At 46.8% G+C, this 16,032-nt stretch overlaps 1 protein-coding gene across 1 annotated transcript in view; it reads right to left on the bottom strand.

The window, feature by feature from the left end:
• LOC117775577 (sodium/calcium exchanger 1-like) overlaps positions 1–16,032 on the bottom strand; it is a 37,441-nt gene that overhangs the window by 8,872 nt on the left and 12,537 nt on the right. The window contains exons 2-4 of the mRNA XM_034608879.1: positions 15,215–15,224; positions 8,515–8,664; positions 5,547–5,646 (exon numbers count right to left, since the gene is read on the bottom strand). Coding sequence (XP_034464770.1) covers positions 5,547–5,646; positions 8,515–8,664; positions 15,215–15,224 — 260 coding nt within the window. The remainder of the gene's footprint in view (positions 1–5,546; positions 5,647–8,514; positions 8,665–15,214; positions 15,225–16,032) is intronic.

Genomic DNA, 16,032 nt, shown 5'->3' with positions numbered 1-16,032 from the left:
TCCTCTCACACGTATCAGGTCTCTCTCTCCCTCCAGGTGTGTGAGTGTGTGTTATCTGCTGCTCACGGAGCGTTCCCATAGGTCAGGCTCTCTACAGGCTGCTGGCCAAGCAAGGTGCACGTGCACGAGCGGACCGAGCGCTGCAAGTGATACGGTCTGAGCTCAGGGGACGTCTGTGCAACGCTGCTTGTATCACACGTATCAAAGACTCACACGCACACACACACACACACACACACACACACACACACACACACACACACACACACACATCATGACCCACAGTGTTGTAACCAGGACAGTGAGCATGCAAGCCTATGGGAACTCTAGTGCACTACACACACACACACACACACACTGTTGACGTGCACACACTCTGAATCCCAAACGGAGGCAGGAACATCAGACGCCCCCAGTGCACTGTGGGTAATATCCCCCGCGCAGCAGAGGGACGCAGCCTGTCATTCGTCCCTGCTTCTCCCAGCGCAGCCACAGTGAGGAACTCTCATCGCATGTTTGTTATTTACACAGACGATCACATCGGAGTCACAGAAACGAGCGGCTGTGGCTGTCAGGAATAAATCTGAGTCACATTTTCAGAGCCTGGTTGGTCTTTTATCAACCCCCCCCACCCCCCCCCCCCCCCACACACACACACACAGAGCTGAATCCGTCCTCAATACTCTGCTGCATGACATAAATCAACTATTATCCAAACCTCCATCGTGCCTGGAACATCTGTTCTGTCCAGAGAGGACTCATCTCACAGAACATCCTTGAAAATGCATTAGAACATGTTTTGTCGTTCCTCTTTCAGACGCTTCATTGGAACAGTGTCACGGACAGTCCATCGCTGAATGAGTCAGCCCCCCCCCCCGTCTTTTGACAGAACCACAAATTAATCAAACAACCAGTCTTTTAGTGAGACATCCCATCATCAAGGGATCAGAGCAGGGACAGACAGATGGTGAACTGTCGATAACAAACAGGTTGCCGGTCTTTCTTAAAGACACAATCGCAGGAACGGCTGATTACGTCCATAGTCTGTATATGAAGATAAATCCCACCTCCTCCATGTTAGTGAACGGGACATATAGTCAAAAATAAAAAATAAATGGTCCAATGGTGATTACATTTTTCTCAAAAATGGTTTCTGTAATTTATCTAGTTCTTATTAAAGTGATATATGTCCAAGTGTTAATTCTTCTGGTAAGTTTGGTTTCGATTAGTTATTTGATTCAATTCAGTAAATGAGTTCAACTTGTGGTCGGTTTGCACTTTTATTCTGTTCCTGAATCAGCCTCCAAACAACAAGGCTCCTTCTTCTTTCAATGTTTTTCCTCAAATACCTGCACTACTAACTCACACGCACACACACACACACACACACACACACACACACACACACACACACACACACACACACACACACACACACACACACACACACACACACACACAGAGGAGCAGGTGATGAACAGTGTGGTGTGGTCTCAGTAATTACAGGGCAGTGGAGTGTGCAGTCGCTGAACATCAATCTCTTTCTCTTTCCTTCACATTTTCCCTCACTCTACCCTAACAATCTCTCTCTCTCTCTCTCTCTCTCTCTCTCTCTCTCTCTCTCTCTCCCTCACTCTCTCTCTCTCTCTCACTCTCTCCCTCTCTCTCTCTCTCTCTCTCTCTCTCCCTCTCTCTCTCTCCCTCCCTCTCTCTCTCTCTCTCCCTCTCTCACTCTCTCTCTCTCTCTCTCTCTATCTCTACCTCTCTCTCTCTCTCTCTCTCCCTCTCCCTCACTCTACCCTAACAATCTCTCTCTCTCTCTCTCTCTCTCTCTCTCTCTCTCTCTCTCTCTCCCGCACTCTCTCTCTCTCTCCCTCTCGCCCTCTCTCTCTCTCTCTCTCTCACTCTCCCTCTCTCTCTCTCTCTCTCTCTCTCTCTCTCTCTCTGTCTCTCTCTCTCTCCCTCTCTCTCTCTCTCCCTTGATTTCCTTTCCATTGATTTTTATTCTCTCCATATTGTTTGTGCCTGTCCTCTTACACTAAGTTCTCTAAATATCAGATATGGCTTTAAAACTAATAAAATGACACATCACGAGTATCGCACAAATAAGAGTTGAAACAAACATATATTAAAAATCGACCCAGACGTGCACTTGTGTATTATTTTCATTCCATTTATATGTGTTATATAAACAGGTGTTTGCTGTGTGACAGAATTACCTGGTCAGGTTTCCTGATACCACGACGCTATCGACACCACGACATTTCAGCATCAGCGTGAGATCAGGTTATGCGATCACAAACTTAGTTGGGATTAGGGAGAGATCGTTACGGTTTACAGAAATTGAAATTGACGCCTGTCTACCGTGTGATATTCAGGGGCTTTGTTCAGCCAACCATCTTCCTCCTTAATCCTGGGATCAGACCTGATATCAGCCCGTTGATAAACCGACTCGGTTAAGAGTTCATTAATCTCAGTGAGTGGGAAGGTCGCTGGGATCGCCTTCCCAGTCACCGATGTGTGTTACGCAATGGTTGGTCAGGATCCAACATGCGCTCTGAATCATCAGCCTGAGCTGTGAGACCTCAACATCACTACCATCTGACGTCAGACGCCTTGCACAAGCCATTGCACTAGAATTGTCAGTTTGATCTATGTGATCAATAATCTGACACAGTTTCCGTCTCAAAAGATGAAAAGATCATCACGTGTTTCCATCCCTGGAGGTTTGTCTGTGCTAAAACAACAAGTTACCACCATAGTCATCATCTGCAGGTTCGCACCCTGTGATTTAAGATCTGTTTTCTCACCAGACTCATTCAGTGTAGTTGCTCTATTCCTACAAAATAAAGTATAATAACAAACACCTCCTCCAGCTTTAACCTTTAAGGTTCATACCTTCTTTCCTGCAGCCGTTTACCATATGAAAGCAAACATAGTGAAAGATAAACACGTGATGCTCTTGAAGAATAAAACACACATTCAGAATTCCGCTCTATCAATCCGCTCAGTAAACTCGTCAGTGTTTGATAAGGTCACACACGTGCAGGACCAAACATCGGTGAACACACAATCTCTCCCTGCCTCTCACGACTCAACATCAGGCACGTAACCAACACAAAAAGACACACATGAGGGAAATGGGTCAGTGTGCATATGCAACACAACAGCACGCTGACATTTCAGAGGGCTTTAGTGGCAGACTAAATGCAGGTCTCTTGCTTTGAAATGAATGTCACAGTCTCGGCAGCAGTTTGTGGGCGTGTGTGCGCGCACATACGTGCACGTCAGCACCAGTGCACGTCAGCACCAGTGCACGTCAGCACCAGTGCCAAACTGGTGTGATGATGTGGACCCGTCCGATGAGCCTCGGAAGCTTTTAAATGTCCTCTCGTGGACGCCAACTCAGCAGCATCCAACCTTCCACTAGTTGAAGTGATGAAGTGATGAGACAACAACAGACCTTTTGACACGTATGAGGGTGAAATCGTTTCTGGAGGGTTTTCAGAGCTCTGACATCTTGATCACTTCAGAAACCAGAATACGGACGAGAGACACAGTGAGAAATTCTAAATGTCTCCGGTCAAGGTGAGGGAATATCTGAGGCTCCTTTGAATTTGAATCTGGATTCTTATCTGATAGGTTTGAGAGGAGATAAGAGAGAGCGAGGCAGGATGACAGAGGGAGGGGGGGGAGGGAACGAAGCCAGGAGGAGAGGAAGAGGGACAGAGAGTTAAGATTAGTTGGAGCTGGTTTATCACAGTGTATTAACTCCACCACTGTATCAGTGACACAGGCTCTGGACTTGTTCAGGCCCCGGAGCCAGCACAGTGTGTTTAAGCTGCCAAGTTACAGCATGTCTCCTTTTGGGCTCATTGTGTAAGAGTGTGTGTGGCGTCACGTGCGCTCAGTCTGAACAAAAGAAGTGTGTGTGTGTGTGTGTGTGTGTGTGTGTGTGTGTGTGTGTGTGTGTGTGTGTGTGTGTCATGTCCACATGCTGCGTCCACAACAACGGAAAGGATCTCCGAGAACAGATGTCTGAGATTATCTTATCTGTGGAGAGAGGAGCTGCTCCTCATCGTTCTTCTTCCTCTCTTTCTTCTCCCACCTTCCAGGTCCCGGCTGTTGGAGCCATTTTGGAACATTTTACTTTATCCAATGATCAAATTGTTTTTTTTTTTACATGTGTTACGTCATGTTTCATTTCTTTTTCTGCTTTTCAATTCTTTCTTGCTTCCTTTCAGTAGGTTTCACCTCTTCCTACAACCGTTAATCTTTATCTCCATCCATCCATCCTGGATCCGTCATTCTCCTCCTCTCCTCTTTGCCTCAATCATGGCTTCAACACGTTTGTAATCCGCAGGAGACGTAATTAATCTCTGACCTCCCTTTAAGTGGGGGAGGTAGATGGAGGGAGTGTGTGTGTGTGTGTGGGAGGAAACGAGTTAAGGCAGAGTGAAAGAGAGTAAAGGAAATGAAAGGAACAAGGTTGGGAGAATAGTGGACTATTATAAAGTAAGTTCTATAGAATACCGTCTCTCGTCCGTCTCTGCTCTCGTTCTTCTTCTCACAAACAGAGACGAGGACGATGTTGTTTCCACCGCTGATGTTTGTCTAACCAATCACCTGCCACTGTGATGTGTAAGCATCCAATCACTGAGAGTGTGTCTTACAATAAAACCTTATTCTTCAGTGGAAAGTGCACACACTGCTTTTTTAACCGCATACACACACACACACACGCATACACAAACACAAACACACACACACCACTCTGTCAGCCTAGACAAGCTAATCCCAGATAAGAGAGTGGAGACAGGCCTTTTCATTAACGGCATCGGCTCGCCAACAAAGGCTGGCTGACAGGATGGAGCACAAACACACACAAACACACACACACACACACAGACACACACAGGACACAGTTATTTGAAGGTGCAGTGTTTGAGCGGACTATAGACAAACAGTGCTCTAACAGAAAAGCAGTTTCAAAGACGGTAACAGCAGCAAATGAGGAGACTTTGTTTGTCCAGGTTCAATTCACGATGATTATCTGCTCTACTTTCATTCAAACAAACAGCGTTGTCCTGATTTAACAGTGATTTGCTCCTTTTATAGCGTTTTGTTTACCTGCATGAGAGATTCATGACAGTGTCCTTAATATTCTGATGTTAGTTGAGCTGTCAGAAATAAGCCAGACACAGTTTTCTGTAATAATTATTAATCAGCACTTTTTACTCGTCACCCGTTACTGCCTATACTTCCAGGCCTCCTGTATGTCACGTGGTTGCTAAGCAAACCATCCACTGGAGGAAACGCAGAGTTGTGAGTCCCTGACTAAATGGAGATGGGGGAGGAGGTTGTGATGATGTTCAGCAGAAGCAGCTGAAGTAACAACACCCAGTCACTTTCAATATAATATCACATCTGGTGATGTTTATCTGCATCAAACCATCAAACCAAACCAGTCTGCGTTCGGGTAAACACACACACACACAGACACGGACACACGGACACACACGGACACACACACACACTGGTCTTACCTGCGCTCACAGTGATGGCCTCTATGAACTGGTCTCTCCAGCTGTTGGTTCCCACCAGCAGAGCCAGGTTGGTCTTCTTGATCAGCTTGTCCACGGTATTCTGACAAAACACGGACGGATCAAAACAGTTAAACATGAGACATCGGTTTATTCACTGAGTAACAAGATGCAATATGGTTTCATCACCTTTAATAACGACAACAAAACATCTTATTCTGCTCAGAGCCACACACACACACACACACACACACACACACACACACACACACACACACACACACACACACACACACACTGGTCCAACTCATCTCTGAAGCTATTTGCACTCAGTGAAATATTCAATTACAATATTTCTTATGGCTTCTATCAAATGCAAATAGTCTATGGCTGCAGCAATTTATATGCATTTCCCAAAATTCATCCACAAACTCAGCTGCTTTGAATGTTTGGCTGCAAATAATTTATCATGAGGTGTGTGAATTTAAAATAACTTTACAGAATGAATGAAGGACAGTTTCACTACTGGAGGTTTCTCTGCTTCTTATTCTAGTTCTTCCTCAACTCGCTGATACCTCACATCCTCATTCCTCGTTTCCTTTCCTGTCTCCTTCATTCCCAGTATTTGAGTGTCTTTGTTGTTTTCTTCAAAAGAAAGAAACTATGACAGATTGAGATAACACACACACTCAGTCGTGTACACACACACAGACACACACACACTCACACACAGTGTAATTAGCGAAGCGGTGGGGATTGCTTCCTCCTCTTCTTCTCTCCACTTCAGAGGGAAACTGGGGCGCTAATTGTGTTGAATGGAGCTCTGGGGTGTAAATACAGTGTGTGAGCAGCTTTACTCTGCCTCCTGAACGTGGAGTGTTTATTTAACTCTCCTCTTCTTGCTTCGTCCCTTCAGACTCCGATGGACTGGTGTGGGCGTGCTTCTGCAGTACAACCAGTATGTGGTGCTATAATCCCCAGTGAAGACCCGGCTGAGGCCCACGGATCTGATAAATACCCATAATCCAATGCACCAAGATAAATCTCCTTCTCTCCCTTCCCTGACGATCCGTCTTTCTCACTCGAGTGACATTTTCTCCGAGGACACGCCTCCCTCCCACGTCTCTGCTCTTTAAGCAAATTGTCATCGTTTTTGTTGGTGAAGCTCAAATTGTGTTGTTTTTACCCAGTGTGGGTCATTCAGGACGTAAACATCAGGTGTGACTGGGGGACAGACGCTCGTTCTGACTTCTGTCTGTCATCATCACTTCTTACACACAAATACATGAGGACAAGACACAACTTAAGACTCTTAACATGTCAAATAACTGTTTCTTTCCATGACTTCATCACTACAAGGATTTTCTGACAGAGACAGTGATCGACTACTAACTCCTCTCTGTCTGTGTGTGTCTGTGTGTGTGTCTGTGTGTGTCTGTGTGTGTCTGTGTGTGTGTCTGTGTGTGTGTCTCTGTGTGTGTGTGTCTCCGTCTTATAACCCTCTGGTGTGTTTAGACCTAATGTGAGGTGAATTTTAGAAGCAGAGCGTCAGTGGAAAGACGGTGATTGATGACAATTCGCCCTCAGAGCCGTGAACTCCAGCAAAGACGTGAACGTGTGAGATGAAAATGAGGCGTTACAACTCGACTCCAACAGACACACACACACACACAAACACACACACACACACACACTCCATGTAAACCATTGGTTACAGAATTGAATTTTACTTTGAAAGGAAAAGGTTCAACTTCCAAGTGCCACATTTATGTATTTAATATAACTTTACTGTTTCTCCCTCAATCTGTTATATCAGACTCTCACAGCGTGACACACACACACACACACGCACACGCACGCACACGCACACGCACACGCACACACACACACACACACACACACACGCACACACACCAACTTTATTGAACAAAACTACTTGACAAAGTGCAGCGTCCTGTCAAGTGGCGAGCTATTACTGGGTGTTATTAACTGTCTGTCTGCAGTGAGTGTGTAGGTGGAGCGGCAGCAAGGAACATGCATTAGCACACACACACACACACACACACACACACACACACACACACACACACACACACACACACACACACACACACACACACACACACACACACACACACACACAATGTAGCACTGATGGTAATTACTGCACATCTACGCTGATCTTAAGAGACTGCGTGGGAGAGGGGAAGAGCGAGGAGAGGACACACACACACAACAATTACACAATTATGTATCAGAAAGCCTGCGAGTGTGTAATGTGTGATATGGGAGGTGGTTTTGTGTTGTTGTGTTGTTGTGTTGTTTTAATTTCTGCATCAGTAACATGCAAATTAAAGCTTATTATCAGTAAAAGCTGATTTAGTTTGTGGAAAGAAATCGTCCTATTGTTGAGACGTTATTCATTCAGTGTTTTAGGAGCGTTAATAAGATCTCGTTCACACTAATGATCTCGTCCACACTAATGATCTCGTCCACACTAATGATCTCGTCTACACACAAACTGAGTTGTAAGTCACTCAAACGGAGATCGTTAGGAACAGGTTTTAAAATACTCTGCTTTCTGTGTATCTGTGTGCAAACAAAGCTTTTGGGAAACAATGACGTCCCAGTTTACTTTGCCCACTGTTGCTTTGTGACCACGAGTCAGAAACTTCGCCACAGGAAGCAGATATTCCCTTGGCCTCCCCCCCTCGCACAGATTGAAACAGAACAAGAGTCGTTTCCGAGTTCTGGTCTGGACATAAATATTCAGTAAAACAAAGGTCGTGTGGAGAGATTTGTTAAGAACGGAGAGAAACATTCAGTCAAACTAAATATCCTCAGTCATGAAGACAAGGTGTAAAAGTGTCATTAAAATACAACAACAAGACTTTAACATGAATACGACTGCTCATCCAACTATCTGCTCCTGTCATCGTGGATCGACCTCAGCTCAACTCGTCTCTCTCACCTTGAACTCGTACGACTCCTCGATGATGATCTCCAGTTTGACGTGGTCTCCCAGCATGGGCCGGCCCATATCGGCGATGCGGCGCTCCTCATCGTCTTTTCCTGTCAGCGCTTCTTCTTCCTCCACCTCTTCCTTCTGCTGTTCTTCTGAAAACACAACAAACAGCGGCGTTACCACAGGGGAGCGGCAGGACGGGCCGGTTCAGGTGAAGCTGAAGGTTTTGAGATTTAATTGGACTGAATCTCCAGCAGAGGAAACCCTCAAGGAAGCTGCGAGGTTTCCAGCGCTGCAGCTTCCTTGAGGGTTTTAACGTGAGATGGCCTGAAGCGTGAGAAGCTGACAGAGCACGCTGCGGCTATTTGACTGTAAAGGATCAGTGAGAGCAAAGAAAATGATGCAGAAACTCCCTGTGACACTCACAATGATGTGTGTGTGTGTGTGTGTGTGTGTGTGTGTGTGTGTGTGTGTGTGTGTGTGTTAAATTTGAACAAAATCCGACTGGTGGGACGTTTGTTCTGAATGTGGAGATGACATCAGTCCTGCTGGGACAGTAACTGTCAATTTGAGTCAAGTACTGTGGACCCAGCAGTGTGGGTACATTTTAAATGTTTATGTGTAGTGACAGTAACCCATCTGGCCACTGTAGTTTTATAACCCCCCCCCTTTCTTTATTAAATACAATAAAAACTAACCACTGGTGTTTAAGACACCAGATTTTGACTGATTGTATTTGGACGTCAACACAGTGGATTATTAAACTGAACGCATTAATTAAAATCATTGTCGAGCAGAGTTTGTGTATAAAGACGTGTCTGATCAGGGGGTGGAGCCTCAGCAAGTCCCGCCCACACACGCGTTCGACCAATCGTAAGTCAGTCTCGCCTGTCAATCAACACGTTTCACCCTGTTTTTATTGTATAAAATAACTAATTAAAACCAAAACTTACCAGAAACATGACACTTCTGTGATAACAACCACCTTAAATGACAGTAAACTCAAATTTAACGTGTACTTTGTCTTTTAATTTTGGCCCATGTCCCATCCACTAACACGGTGGAGGCGGGGTTTAGATTCTGTACTGCAGCCAGCCACCAGGAGGCGATCAACACGCCGCCTGGTGGCTGGAAGTAAAGTCTCTGGTTAAAAGATGAAATGATGAAATGAAGGATTCAAGTAAATGAAGAGATTTGTAATCCTGACATCTGGCACCCGGTGAATCAATCTGTCAATTAATCTGAGTTTACACGGTTCAATCATTTCCACGTGTATTAATATGTGTTATAATAAAATATACTTCCAGTTCCTCCATCACCTCATATCCCTCTATCTGCCACAGCCCCCCCCCCTTTCCCTCCTCTTTTCTTCTTCTCTCCATTTCTTTATGGTGTGGATGTGTGTGTGTGTGTGTGTGTGTGTGTGTGTGTGTGTGTGTGTGTGTGTGTGTGTGTGTGTGTGTGTGTTTGTGTGTGTGTGTGTGTGTGTCCATGATTGAAATTCACTGTGGAGTGTGAACTCGCTGCTGGGATCAAAGAGAGAGCGAGTGAGAGGCAGAAAGGCCGAGATCAAAATTTCCATGGGGGGGGGGGGGATGGTTATCCATGCTATTGCCTTTCATTACAGTGCAGTGCATTGTGGGTCTGCACCAGCTCATTGGTCATTTGTTCCCCTCAGTTGAGTTACTTTGTGGAGCTTATGGGTCACACACACACACACACACACACACACACACACACACACACACACACACACACACACACACACACGCGAGAGGCTGCTGCAGCAAAGACAATCGTAATGTAGGTGAGACATTGTTAAGACGAGTCGATAATAATATTAAATCGCAGGTTTTTTCCTTCTACAGCCTCTAATGAAGAAATGTTTGAATTTCATATTTTCACGACGACTAACGGCTCCCCAGAGGTTAAGCCAAATTACAAAAATATTAAACATACTTCACATATAGAGTTCGATGTAAATGTTACTCCATCGACCAAAAGAGTCAAACCTGTTGACTCTAATAAAAGCTCCTCATCATGAACTGAAGATCTTTCCCATGAAGCTTCAGGTCCAGTAACACTGAGCTGATGGTAAACTGGTTCATCCATTCACTAACACAACCACAGTGAGAAGCTACTTCCTGTTGTGTGTTTTACAAACCGCACACACACGTGTTCACTTAAAGCGACTGCAGGGAATCACACATCACTCGCCCTTCAACACTCTCGTTCACCGCACTCCAACTAACACTGAATGGGATTCGCACAGCAGCACAACACAACCCGTTACACACATGTAACTGTGATTTAATGAGCTCCATTAACAGCCTGCACCAAACCTCATGTGGGAAGAATACGACCCTGCAGTGTGCTTGTTAGCTACACCCCCCCCCCATGTGTGTACGTATGTGTGTGTTGGACTATTACGTTTACTACCAGCCCCTGGTGGCTGCCTGCAGTGCTGGTCATAAACCACACCTCCTCCATGTTAGTGGTTGGGACATGGACATGTTAAAGACATTTTTCTCAAAGATGGTTTCCTGTCGTTTTAGGTGATTTCAAATCTGGTTTTATTTACGTATTCGATCTTATAAAACTGGTGAAACATCGACAGCTGAGACTGACGACACCGTGGGTTCAATCCCCCGATTGCAGACTCTGGCTCCAAATGGACAAGACGGTCGTGTTCGGATGTGAAACATTCTGGCCGGAGACGCGTCGTCCATCTTAATGTTCAGTCTCAGAACTGTGCACGGGTACAGACCTCACCTTTCAAAGGGTAAGGGTTGGACCGAGGCCTTTAGTTGGGATGGTTAATGTTACATTACCGGGCTGAAGAATATGTGTGTGTGCAAATGGACCTGACAGAGGTTGAATGTCACGGGGGAAGAAGCTGGATCCCGTCAGACCCTGAACCATTTATCATCCTGATTGTTTCTGGTGAACTTCTCTCCTCTGCAGCTCAGTTCATTATCCACACAGAGAAATATCACTGAAGTCTGAGAATCCAACATTACAGGAGAATTGAATTTAGTTTTATATGAGGCCCCTTTTTCCTGCATATATATGGAAAATCTGTGCACTGTCCCTTTACATGTGGTTTTGTACCATAACCTTTATCAATCTTTATTTTCTCTTTCATCTGCTGTCATTTCAACCTCTTTCTCTAAATCTCTGACTCATGTTCCTCTTCACTGATTCACTGATTTAGTTTCGGCTCTAATGAGCAAACAAAAACATAAAAAGCTCAGTATTTATTCACTTAGCAACCTTCACAACATAATAAGTCAATTTCATTCCCCGTGGTTTCCTTGTGAAGTGAGTTCATGAGGAGCAACTGCAGCGTCTCTCCTCCATTAGACTCGTCATTAGTTTTAATTCAATTAGGAACAACTTTCTACTCTGAAGGAGAATTATTGTCTTTTTCATCTTCTCCTCTTTCCAGCTCGTCCCTTGTTGAAGTCGCTCAGTTTGCAGGAAACTGCGTCTTTATCTTCGTCTGGTTCCAACATTGTTCTCTACGTGCTGACACATGTGTGTGAGTGTGTGTGTGGTGTTTCACACCTTGTCATGCTTTTGATAAAGTCCCCATTTCCACCGAGGGGATGGAAGGTGACAGAAAGACGAGGGGACGGAGGGAGGATGGAGACGCTTCGTAGGTGGAGGACAAAGGGGAAAGAGGAAGGAAAGACGCCGAGCTACCAACGGAGAAGAGACGAGGACGGAGCAGAGGATTCGTACATCATGTCATGTAAGATGGATTCAGGCTCCATCAGAGGAGGGACGAGGGAGGGAGGGAGGGAGGGAGGGAGGGAGGGAGGGGAGGTGTCTCTGCAGCCTGCCAATGTTCAAAGAGAAGAGGAGGAGCCGAGGGAAGAAACCTCTGCCCTGTGTCAAGGAGGTGATGAGCAGATGGAGGGAGGAAGAAGACAGGGGGGGAGACAGGAGACGACCTGACCTTTGACAGGATTAAACAGTACAGCAGGAGACGAGAGGAGGAGGAGGAGGAGGAGGAAGAAGCTGCTGTTACACTGTCACACTTTGGGAGAGTCCCACAGGAGGAAGAGGAGAGAGGACAAGGGGAACTTTTAAAGACTTGACAGGTTTTTAACTCGTCCTATTTGTCCTCCAGAGAGGAGGAGACGAGAGGAGAGGGGAGGAGAGGGGAGGAAGAGGAGAGGAGAGGGGAGGGGAGGAAGAGGAGAGGAGAGGAGAGGAGACGAGAGGAGAGGGGGGGAGAGGGGAGGAAGAGGAGAGGAGAGGGGAGGGGAGGAAGAGGAGAGGAGAGGGGAGGGGAGGAAGAGGAGAGGAGAGGAGAGGAGACGAGAGGAGAGGGGGGGAGAGGGGAGGAAGAGGAGAAGGGAGGGGAGGAAGAGGAGAGGAGAGGAGAGGGGAGGACGAGGAGAGGAGAGGAGAGGAGAGGAGAGGAGAGGAGAGGAGAGGAGAGGAGAGGGGAGGGGAGGAGAGGAAGAGGAGACGAGAGGAGAGGGGAGGAGATGAGAGGAAGAGGAGACGAGAGGAGAGGGGAGGAAGAGGAAGAGGAGAGTAGAGGAGAGGGGAGGACGAGGAGAGGAGAGGGGAGGAGAGGGGAGGAAGAGGAGAGGGGAGGGGAGGAAGAGGAGAGGAGAGGAGAGGGGAGGAGAGGAGAGGAGAGGAGAGGGGAGGAGAGGAGAGGAGAGGAGAGGGGAGGAGAGGGGAGGAAGAGGAGAGGGGAGGAGAGGAGAGGAGAGGAGAGGAGAGGGGAGGAGAGGGGAGGAAGAGGAGAGGGGAGGAGAGGAGAGGGGAGGAAGAGGAGAGGAGAGGGGAGGGGAGGAAGAGGAGAGGAGAGGGGAGGAGAGGGGAGGAGAGGGGAGGGGAGGAGAGGGGAGGAAGAGGAGAGGAGAGGGGAGGAGAGGAGAGGAGAGGGGAGGAAGAGGAGAGGGGAGGAGAGGAGAGGAGAGGAGAGGAGAGGAGAGGAGAGGAGAGGAGAGGGGAGGAAGAGGAGAGGGGAGGAGAGGGGAGGAGAGGAGAGGGGAGGAGAGGAGAGGAGAGGGGAGGAAGAGGAGAGGGGAGGAGAGGAGATGAGAGGAAGAGGAGAGGAGAGGAGAGGAGAGGAGGAGAGGAGAGGGGAGGGGAGGAAGAGGAGAGGAGAGGGGAGGAGAGGGGAGGGGAGGAGAGGGGAGGAAGAGGAGAGGGGAGGAGAGGAGAGGAGAGGAGAGGAGAGGGGAGGAGAGGGGAGGAGAGGAGAGGAGAGGAGAGGGGAGGAGAGGAGAGGAGAGGGGAGGAAGAGGAGAGGGGAGGAGAGGAGAGGAGAGGAGAGGAGAGGAGAGGGGAGGAGAGGAGAGGAGAGGGGAGGAAGAGGAGAGGGGAGGAGGAAGAAGCTGCTGTTACACTGTCACACTTTGGGAGAGTCCCACAGGAGGAAGAGGAGAGAGGACAAGGGGAACTTTTAAAGACTTGACAGGTTTTTAACTCGTCCTATTTGTCCTCCAGAGAGGAGGAGACGAGAGGAGAGGGGAGGAAGAGGAGAGGAGAGGGGAGGAAGAGGAGAGTAGAGGAGAGGGGAGGGGAGGGGAGGAAGAGGAGAGGAGAGGAGAGGGGAGGAGAGGAAGGTGTAATGAAGACAAAGGGGAGAGGACAGAGATGAGAGGGAAGATGTTAGGTAACGAGTGAAGAGGAAACGAAGAGGCAGTAGAGGAGAGGAGAGGAAATAATTACACTTCTCTAACAAATTAGACACAAACTCAAGATGTAGATGAGGGGGGGATGATGAGGATGAAGGGTGGATGAGTAAAGGGAAAGAAGTTAATAAGGTAAAGAAGAAGAGGAGAACAGTGAGAGGAGGATGAAGAGGAGCAGAGGGAAGAGGGGTGAGGGATGAAGAGGAAGGTGGACGAGACGAGGAGGAGGAGGAGATTCCCATTCTTTATTGTCATATCAACAAAGGGGATTGGAAGTTGTCTTCAGCTCTAAACAATCTCAACATAATGTTATCTAATCCAAACTGATCTCATCTCATCGTCTTCGTATTTATTTACTGTTGAAATCCATCAACGAGGATATTAACTCCCAAAGATCATGAATCATGACTAATGTGACGCTCACATCTGCATATTCCTATAATAAAAATAGTAATTTACAATGTTTGGTGATTTGCTTAATGGCAAAGTTAATGATACAATTACACAACACATCTTTAAACATGTCACTAATGTTGTTTACTTCTGTATATACATGTATGTATATATGTATATACATGTATATACATATATACATGTATATACATGTATATACGTATATATGCAGTGTATAGGAGCTGATGAATAGACTGTCGGTGACGGTGAAGTGACGTCTGATGAACACAGCATGTCTCTAAATAACAGTCGTGGGTAATGACAGCGTTAATGAGTAGGTTTGTACTGTTACATAACCAACACACATGTTTATGTACTGATACACACACACACACACACACACAAAGGACAGAGAGAGGACACAAGGAAGCAGGGTGAGGGAAGGAGGAGAGGACATTGCTGCCAGACACTATCTGTCACACAAAGTCACACACAGATACATTAGTGCATGCGTGTGGTCACATTTTGTGATGTATGTTACTGTATTGACGTGTCTCTGCGTGTTGGACACTGTCGTCCTGCGTGTGAGGACACGGGGGTCATCACCCTCTGCGGGGCGCGTGTGTTTTTAGCTGCTTTCCCTCTCAGCGCTGTTCCTTCCTCACGCTGCACTCCCCCCCCCCCCCACATGACAGTCGGAGGTTCACGGCTGCGAGTGAACTCTCCCCTGACCCCCGAGGCTCCTCTGCACCAAAACCACACAGACTCTGCACAGGCAGGATCTTCTACAAACGGTGAAGTGAGTCCAAGATGCGTTTCTGTTTCTTAACAGAAGATAAATCCACAACGCTGTCGCCTCAGCAACAACAACAACATCAACAACCGCCCAATGATCGAGGACCTGTCTCCAACTGCAAATACCAAATATCAGGCTTCAGCTGCGCAAACACACCAGAGCAAGTTCACACCTGCTCTCCGGAGGCTGCTGAAGGACATTCTGGGACGTGGACGAGAACTCGGCCAGAAATAGAAGAGCATGAATGAAATAGGTTAATGGAAAAGTAAATCACTCAATTCTACCATGGATCATCTGTGAGGGAGGAGGGAGACTCCCATTGATCTTATATTAGTGAAGCTTATCTCTCTATCTATCTCTCTCTCTCTCTATCTATCTATCGTTCTATCTATCTATCGTTCTATCTATCGTTCTATCTATCTATCTATCTATCTATCTATCTATCTATCTATCTATCTATCTATCTATCTATCTATCTATCTCTCTCTCTCTCTCCCTCTCTCTCTCTCTCTCTCTCTCTCTCTCTCTGTCTCTCTCCCTCTCTCTGTCTCTCTCTATCTCTCTCTCTCTATCCCTCTCTCTCTCCCTCCCTCTCTCTCTGTCTCTCCCTCCCTCTCTCTCTGTCTCTCTCTGTCTCTCTCTCTCTCTCCCTCTCTCTCTCTCTCTCTTCTG

The sequence above is a fragment of the Hippoglossus hippoglossus genome, chromosome 15 (genome assembly GCF_009819705.1).
Source record: "Hippoglossus hippoglossus isolate fHipHip1 chromosome 15, fHipHip1.pri, whole genome shotgun sequence".
Lineage (NCBI taxonomy): Eukaryota > Metazoa > Chordata > Actinopteri > Pleuronectiformes > Pleuronectidae > Hippoglossus > Hippoglossus hippoglossus.
This window is presented reverse-complemented; position numbering and strand designations above follow the sequence as displayed.